We start from the raw sequence: 9,910 nt of genomic DNA on the forward strand, positions 1-9,910 counted from the left end.
TATATAATGTGTGTGTGTATGTGTGTGTGTCTATGTACTGTGTCGATTTACTGTGTCTATGTACTTTGTCTATGTGTATAAGTGTATATCAATATGATTAGTGTATATAGATATGGTTAGTGTATGAGTATATATATACATAGTATGTGTATGAGTGTATATAAAAGTATTAGATGTATTCCTGTCTATATATTGTGTGTTTGTGTTTGAATGTATACATATATATTATGTGTAAGTCTCTCTATATGATGTGTGTATTTGTATGCTATATCGAGAGACTGAGCCGCAACCAGCTCATGCGGTACAGCCTGCGGTTTATTTACTAATGTGTGGGTGTGTCCTGGTATGTTAAGTGTTGGTGTGTTAAGTGTCGACATGCGCATACATATGTAAACTTACGCATAAATAAACAAAGGGCTTAAAGGTTTTCTAAGTTGTCTCCCAAGTAACTAGCGACCGCTGTAAGCTTTTAGGGTTTTAGGGTTTTAGATAATAACTTGGTGGTACCTCTAGACCACCTCAGGCAGTGGTACTGTAGACGCAGTAGTGTCTTTTACAGTTGCAATGTTTGTCATATAACTGACTGTGTCTTTAGACCACCCCAGCCAGTGCTACTGTAGACTCAGTAGTGTCTGTTTCAGGTGCAATGTTTGATATACAATTAACTGTGATGTGCGCACTCCCCTTACTGCAGTCGATGCCACATATGATCACATGCGGACATATGACTAATGCTGAACACAATGACAATCAATAGACTTGTAGCACATACAAACCCATACTACCTATGCAAGCAACATCCACTAGGTGATGTATGAATGCACTGCACCTGTTTCTCTACACGTAGGACCGGCTTTCCGGCAAGACGGGGACAAGTTCTACGTACTAGGCGTGGTGAGCTTTGGTAGCCAAGACTGCGCCGATGGAAACCCTGGGGTGTACACAAAGATCGCAGACTACGTTGATTGGATTGAGTCGTATGTTGGGTGTTGGGGGGGCTATTTGTATCTGTGACTATATATATATATATATATATAATATATATATATATATATAGTATGTATTATGTATGTATATATATATATATAGTATATATATACTATATATAGTATACATAAAATATATATATAACATATACATACATACATATATATATATATATATATATATAATTGGTTGTATTGAGTCGTATGTTGGATGGTGGGTGGGCTGAGTGTGTCTGTGACTCTCTACATATAAATATATACATATATATATGTATAAATATGAGTATGTATATATATATATATATATGTAAATGATTACTGTATTTAGTCGTATGTTGGTTGTTGGGTGGGCTAAGTGTGTCTGTGGCTATATATATATATATATGTATATATGTATATATATATATTAAATACAAATGTATATATATTAAATACAAATGTATATATATAAATATGTATATATGTATATATATTTATATATATATATATATATGTATATGTATATGTATATGTATATATATATATATAAATATATACAAATATACGAATATGTATATATGTATACACATACTATTGGTTTTATTGAGTCGTATGTTTGGTGCGGTGTGGGCTGAGTGTGACTTTGACTATATATATATGTATATATATATATATACATATTACATATAGACACATAGTATATATATCACATATAGGCATCATATGTTGCATATACACACAAATCATATATGGTACATATAGACACATATTATATGTATTACATATAGACACATAGTATATATATTACACATAGATACTTCCTATATGTCACATATACACACAAATCATATATAGTACACAGACTTATCATATATAGTACATATAGACACATAGTATATTTAATACATATAGACATATCATATATGATACATTTACACACAAACCATATATAGTACATATACACACGTATACATATTACATATACACACAAACCATACATATTACATATACACACAAACCATACATATTACATACACACACCTACCATTCCGTGCCCACCGCAGACACACCGAACCCTGGACCTGGGCGGACGATTGCGCCACCTTAAAGCCGTGTCTGAATGAGGGCGTCTGCAAAGACTGTGACTGGCAGGGCTGTTACAACGGCCAGGGCTACTACTTCTGCACTTGCGCCAACGGGTACGTGGATGCAGGGTTGTAGGGTGTAGGGTTTGGTTTGCGACATGCGTGCGGGTCTTGACAAATTTACGACATATGTGTGGACGATACAGAGATAACGAACGCAGGTGTAGTTTTGATATGTTCGTGATATGTACAAACGCGGGTTTTGGTTAGTATGCAACATGCGTGAGGGTCTTGACAACTTTACGACATACGCATAGATGTACTGTAGATTGCGACATAGGTGCGGTCTCGAATTATTTGCGACATAACCGCGGGTGTGGGCTAGTTTACGACATGTCGTGTCAGTAATTGATGACTAATTTTACGACATGGGTGCGGTTTTCATTCCGTTTGAGACCCTTTCAAACTATGCTCTGTGATATTGAGACATCGGGTGATGTATAGTGAGATAGTGCTCGGAAGACATACACTTAGATCCCTAAGTTGTCATATAGACAGCATATATGTGACATATAGACGTACCATATATGTTTCATATAGGCATATTATATATGCTACATACAGACACATATCATATAGGATACGTATAGATACATAGTATGAATACTACATCTAGATACATAGCATATATATTACATACACACATATATCATATGTATTACATATAGCTACAGAGTATATATATATTACATATAGACACATATTATATATATATTACATATACACATAGTATATATGTTTCATATAGACACATAGTAATATATATTACATATAGACATGGTATATATGTTACATCTAGCCACATAGTATATATATATTACATATAGACACATATTATATATATATTACATATAGACATAGCATATATGTTACATATAGACACATAGTATATATATATTGCATATAGACATAGTACATATAGACACATAGTGTATATATCACATATAGACACATAGTATACATAGTACATGTAGACACGTATTGTATATGTTACATGTAGACAAATAGTATATATGTTACATGTAGACAGATAGTAGATATGTTACAAATAGACACCAACACTAAGCCCTATCCCCCTAAAACGCTACACACCCCCACAGATTCAGTGGTACTAACTGCAACGACACAGGCACACCATGGGTCAACATGATCGCCGCAGCTCAGGTCCGTACCTCGGCGAGAGCGGCGGGTGTGGTGTGGGCAGAGGAGCCGTTTAACGCTGCAGTAGTTGCACGCGTGAACACGGCTCTGTATACTACGCTTGCTGCGTGTATTGCTGTGCTTTGGCTGTATGTGCGCGCGCGTGTGTGTGTGTGTGCGTGCGTGTTACACGTGGGTGTGGGTGTAGTATACACATGTGGAAGTATATGTGTGTGGAGGTATGGATGTGCATATGTATGTAATCAGTGTGTGTGTGTGTATGGTGTCTGTGATTCGGAGGGAGAGATGAATGTTGTCCGTCTCCGCAGACGCGTTGTCTCGTGCGGCGGCTGTAGCGAAATTGAACACACCCCATTGCGCTGCATTTGCTGAGTGCAATGCTTTACTTTGGTTATACGAAAGTATGTGTGTGTGTGTATACGCACATGTGCATAGAACTTACACTTAGAAATATTAGAGCATATATATGTATGATTAGACGATGTATAAGCATGTTCATAGGTTCATAGACTACATACATAGACGTGATAGAATATATTTTAGTATGAATAGATGGACATATGCACTTGTATGAGCATGTTCATATACATATATGTATATTTGTATATGTGTACAATATATATATGCATATCATATATTATTTTTTATTTACAAATATATATATATATGTATAAATATATATATATATATATATATATATATGTACACATACACACACACATACACACACACACACATTGTATATATATTTTATATATATTTTATTATATTATTATATTATTATATTATTATATTATTATATTATATTATATTATATATAGATATATATATATATGTATATATATTACCACTAGTTGTGTGTCTGCTAGTATCTTGCAGCATGCATGTTCGCCTACGTGTGTGGTAAAAAAAATAAAGCATCTCCTCAATAATGATGAAGTAGTTATGCATATATGTGTTGTACGTTGAAGTAGTTGCGTATATGTGTGTGCCCGTGTCAACGAGTGCCGTTGTCCAGTCCAAAATGGCATAGATATAGCTCTGGCATTATCCTCTCTTTTTCTCTTCTTTTTTGTCAATAAAACGATAAAGTTCTGTTCATTTGTACTATGCTCTCTAGTTTAGGAATCTATATCGCAGTAACACGTGGACCTCTAAATATATTCAACGTTTAATGCAGCACGTTAACAATGCACAATATACGTCTAGAAACAGATCATTCAATGTTGAACAAACCCCTGCATGCACGCCTAGGAACACATTATTCAATGTTGATTAAATTCCTGACTATAGTGCCCATTCCATATACGACACACTACAGAATATAAACACCGCGCCGAAAACCCAGCAATCTGCCGAGGCAAACGACGACGATGACTATATACAAGCGACCGATTCTGCAGGCACCCACACCATAGTTGGCTACGGGGCCATCGGTCTGAGTGTCGGCGTTGCCATGGCAACGGCCCTCATGTAGATATCCCGTCCCTGTCTACGAGGGAGTGATGCGATGTGTTTGATAGGGATAGGGCAAAGCGGTGGTGTCTTGCGGCAAGGACTTGCATAGAGGGGGGAGTGTGCTCGCTTGGGGGACGAGACTTACTTCTGTAGGATACATTTACACCCACATGCCCATGCGTATATGCACGTTTATTTTGAATATATACGCATGTATTGTACATACATACACATGAAGTTCACATACATACACATGTAGTTCACATACATACACATGTAGTTCACACATATACACCACTATGTCACTTGCATCCTGTTGTACAGTATGGAGGTTGGGGACGCACACGTACATAGTATGTGCGCATAGCTATATAACTTGCATTGTACTAGGCAAGTACAAGCAGTACGACTGCATGGTCACATACACAGACTAAGCTTGTCACAGGTACACATACGTAGAAACTCGCACACACACACATATATATATATATATATATATATATATATATTATAAACACACATCTGTATAAAGATATCAGGTTTACAATCAAACGATACGTGTGCTACCGGTTCACCAAGAAACAATAGTATCTCGATAGTGGTTTCCGGTTGTTATGCGTAGTCACCGATATGATTCCCTATGTCCCCTTGTGTATTGTATGCAATGTTAGATAGGCCTCGGCTGACCTACCTCGTTTAAAAAAACAATGATAATAAACTAAGTTCAAATATGATAAGCTTTCATGAATACCAGTATGACAAATGAAATTAAAATATACGAAAGTATTCATTTGGATAGTTGCTTCGTCTCAGTCAAACTCCGCATCGGTCGCATCCTTCACACATGTTCAGAGAAATAAAGATACACGCATATACTTCCCAAACCCTAAACCCCTAAAACCATCGGGAAAATCAACTGAGCTCCGTTGAACAGAACCAAATTAAGGCAGGCGCTAAACAAGTGTGCTCTGTTCGTTATTCGGCTGCAAGCGGATGTTAGAGCTTTGCCAACGCGTTCAATGGATTACATATGACAGTATACACAAACATTCCCACCAGTTTCCGTCATAAACTTTATTATCCCGGTTATATACTATACCATCCCCGTTATATTCAGTACTATCTCCGTTATGTACTTTGCTATCTCGGTTTTATACTATACCATCCCATTTATAAACTAGGCTATCTCCGTTGTATTCTGTACTATCTCCGTTTTATACTGTACCATCTCCGTTGTCTACTATACTATACCATCTCCGTTATATACTAAACCATCCTCGTTATATACTAAACCATCCTCGTTATATAGTTTACTATCTCGGTTCTATAATATACCATCCCGAAATGTACTATTCCATTTCCGTTATATACTATTCTATTTCCGATATATACTATATCGTCACCGTTGAATATTATGCTATCTTCGTTTTATACTATATCATCTCCATTATAAACTCTCCGTTGTTTATTATGTTATATACTATAGTATACTATCTTCGTTATATACTATACAATCTCCATTATAAACTGTCTCCGATATATATTATGTTATATACTAAGTATAGTATACTATCTTCGTTATATGCTATACCATCTCCATTATATGCTATATCAGTTTCATACTATACCATCTCCGCTATATACTACCATTTCCGATATATACTATACGATCACCCGTTATATACTATACTAAACGAATACAGCAGAGCACATGCGGCCTCGTTTGGTCGGTAGACGGTTTTCAAACTTGTACCAACCCAACCAAGGATACGCATCCGAACTAATTTCCGAACTAATTTCGGAGCGTACACTACAGTAAGACGTATGTATTTACAACGAAACTTGTACCAACCCAACCAAGGATACGCATCCGAACTAATTTCCGAACTAATTTCGGAGCGTACACTACAGTAAGACATATGTATTTACAACGAAAAATAAATGGTGCCGTGTAGGAAACCACGGCATTCGTCGTGCGGGTAAATGTTTGGTATGCTTACAGTTTCGTATGCCCATCTCCTGACTTATCTCTCGCGTGTTGATACGCTATCTAATTAACTTATAACGTTCTCGTGTATACATGATATAGCAGCCTTTTATTTTCATCATCCGACCCTTTCGCAGCCATTCGATGACAGTCAGCAAGTACTCCAGCAGCGATATGCACGCATTCGCATCGTATGCAACTGTGTAGTGTATGTAAGTGCAGTCTTCATCTGGTGACAGCTCTACGCCTACGACTACCTGACGTTCGACGAGGTGCGTGTGAACATTAGTGCTACAGGTCAGTACATACACGCCACTCCTATGCCCTATAAGGCAATGGGTATACGCAATGGATCATGTGCACTACTAACCCATTCGCCACTCACATCCACACTGCTGTGTGATGCCGTCGCCAGGTACGAGTCATGTGTAGGGCCCATGGCACCAGCGCTACCCTTGCGAATGCTTATCCGGCCGAAGTGTATATCGCCGCATACGAAGACAAAGCCCCATAACCATACGCAGTACTCACTCTACAAGTGTTCTGTTCAGGGCAAATACGGCAACACCATAGTACACCAGTGCATTTCCCGGAGACCTACTGCTAGCTAGCCTTCTAGAAGTGAACGTCCATCAGCTTCTCCTCTAACAAGGACTTCCGACGTGTGGTGTTGACAAAGGTTTCGTCCACCACCGGTTTGGCCGCCAAGTCTCTGTAGCGCGCAATGTCCTTGGGCTCGTACATGCCCTGAACAATCGCATTCACGGCCGTGAATAGCGGGAAGTCTTTCTCCCAGCCCTTCATTTTTAGGACCGCCTGCACCTCATTTGAGGTCAGGACACCCTGCAGCTTCTGGCCGTTGAGCAGCTCGCTTTCGAGCTGGTCGAAAGTCTTCTGGCCCTTGCACTTCGCAAATGCCATAGATACCATGCGGTTGCGTCCGCCGCAACACGTGGCAAACAGATCCGCCATACCACAGGACTCGTTGAAGGTCTCATCACGCACCGTCGAGAATATACGCTTGGCAAAGGTACGCATCTCACTCAGCCCCTGCCTGAGCACCGCCGCCTTGGCATTGTGGCCCAATTCACACCCGTCCACAAACCCGGCTGCCACCGCTACGACGTTCTTGAGCGTACCGGCCAGCTCAGCGCCTTCCACATCATTGATCACGTTGACATTGTAGAAGGATGTGTCGAACAGGCTCTTAAAGATGGTCCCGTGTTCGGGAAAGTGCGACGCTACCGTCCCCTCGCACAGAGTTCCCGGGGCCAGCTCGGTTGCTATGTTGGCCCCCATCAACACACTGCACTCCATGTGTAGTATGCGTCTGACCATGGTTGAGATTAATTGCGGGCCGTCGTGCCGCACTCGCATGCCCTTGATCAGCGATATGGCGATACAGTTGTCCTTGATGTTGAGTTGTATTTGCATGCACAGCTTGTGTACAAACTGGTGCGGAGTGCAGAATATGAGGATATCTGCGTCCTTGACTGTATCCACCAGATCTGGATTGGCCACCACGTTGTCTCCATACTTGACACCGGGCATATACTTTGGATTTTCTTTCAATTCGTTCATCTTGTCTGTCAGCTTACCCCCCTCGTAGTCCTCCTCAAACACCCACATATCCACCCTCTTGTCAAACAAGGGGGTTTCCCGAGCATTCTTGCTCACCATCTGCATCGCCGCACACGCCCACGCACCCGAGCCAACCATGGCCACCTTTAGTTTCGGTATGGCATCTGTTAGCTCGTCATGTGACGTAATCCACCAGTCAGCGTTCTCTTTGACATACGACCGCTCCACAACACCACCGTATCCTACAAACATATCAGCACCTCCAGTCTGTTCAACGGCCTCCAAATCGGTTATACCATCACCTACCATAACAATAGTATTATACGGGTTCAGTGTGCGGATGCGTCTGATTGCCTCGGGTTTGCCACCCTCGCGACTGGTGGGCTCATTCGCATCAAACCCTTTGGCGTGTATCTCCGGGTATCCATTTGGACCTACCTTATCACTCGCCATGTACACAAACCTGTTAGCAAATATATTCTCACGCGGAATATTCAGTGCGTCGGCAACCGGCAAGATAAGCTCACGGAATCCGCCAGAGATCAGAAACACCTCCACATTTCGCGCCTGTAATTCGGTAATCAATCGTCTGATTCCAGGCACTAATCGCTCTTCGGCCGGATTTGACTTGGCATATGCGATCAGTTTATCTATAGTTGGGTTCATGATATCTAGACGTTTCTGTAGAGCCTCGTCCAAGTCTAAGTTGCCATCCATTGCGGCGTTGGTAAGGTCGGCCACTTGATCCCCAACACCTAGAAAGCGGCCCAGACTATCCAGTGCATCTTCTTTGGTCACTGTGCAATCTACATCGAAGCATACGGCCTGCGCAGTTCGCCAGAGCCGCTCGCATTTCTCACGCGACAGCTTGGTATGATCTTTAGCGGACATGATTGTTTGCTTCCTGGGATAACGCGTGTGTGGACATAAGTATGACTTCTGTACAAGTGTATTGTAAACTGAACCGGGGGGCGTAGCTTGATAGAAGAACACTATCGACCTTCTGTGATGCAATTTGAAGTTCATTATTATTACTTATTTTTCTTTTGATTTATTTTGTTCCATCATCGAAAAGATATGTGTAAATATTTCCTAATTTAGGTCTGGATGACGAAAGGTGGTGAGACAAATTACGTCATGAAAAGCTATCAAATTATTCACAGGTGCAGACTGCAGAGTGCTAAATACACAAATAGCCTTCTAAATTATAATACAGGTGCTACGTATAATTTAGAAGGCTATGGTGCTAATTATAATAATTGTCTATTTTTTAAATAAAAAACAACAAAAACAATACCAGTAGTAGGCTTAATTATTTATATAAACACGTTTTAAAAATTTTAAAAAAATGTTGCGTGTGTGCGTTTAAATAAGGTTTATTTAGTAGATTGTCCTACGATTGTAGACTCCGTTAGCTCTATGTAACAGTCCACACGTCCGTGGCTTGATAGTTGATGGTCCTATTGTTGTGTTCTCTTCTATTTTTAAGTTCTTAGGTCTCTCGGTTGTAGGCGGCTGTACCGCTGTAGCCTGTAGCTATTGGGATAAATATTATTTATTTCACACAAGATGTGTGGCAGAAGTATACATTTAACATTATTATAAACCAATGG

General features: G+C 39.9%; 2 protein-coding genes across 3 annotated transcripts in view; one reads left to right on the top strand and one right to left on the bottom strand.

Annotated features, from left to right (window-relative positions):
* Nucleotides 1-5,435, top strand: part of SARC_05703 — an 11,115-nt gene extending 5,680 nt beyond the window's left edge. The window contains exons 7-10 of one of the 2 annotated variants that reach the window (XM_014300432.1): nt 848-977; nt 2,030-2,164; nt 3,211-3,399; nt 4,593-5,435. In XM_014300432.1, coding sequence (XP_014155907.1) covers nt 848-977; nt 2,030-2,164; nt 3,211-3,399; nt 4,593-4,599 — 461 coding nt within the window. In that variant the 3' untranslated portion in view covers nt 4,600-5,435. The remainder of the gene's footprint in view (nt 1-847; nt 978-2,029; nt 2,165-3,210; nt 3,400-4,592) is intronic. The other variant, XM_014300433.1, reaches the window with a different exon arrangement.
* A 1,371-nt stretch (nt 5,436-6,806) lies between these two features.
* SARC_05704 (hypothetical protein) lies at nt 6,807-9,341 on the bottom strand. The gene has a single exon (XM_014300434.1). It carries the CDS (start codon nt 9,321-9,323, stop codon nt 7,332-7,334), a length of 1,992 nt encoding a protein of 663 aa, XP_014155909.1. The 5' UTR covers nt 9,324-9,341; the 3' UTR covers nt 6,807-7,331.
* Between the last annotated feature and the right edge of the window lie 569 nt (nt 9,342-9,910).

The sequence above is a fragment of the Sphaeroforma arctica genome (assembly GCF_001186125.1).
Source record: "Sphaeroforma arctica JP610 unplaced genomic scaffold supercont1.373, whole genome shotgun sequence".
Classification (NCBI taxonomy): Eukaryota; class Ichthyosporea; order Ichthyophonida; genus Sphaeroforma; species Sphaeroforma arctica.

Excerpts from the sequence above, each read along its gene's own strand:
- SARC_05704 (XM_014300434.1), bottom strand. The coding sequence starts at position 9,323 with ATGAACTTCAAATTGCATCACAGAAGGTCGATAGTGTTCTTCTATCAA.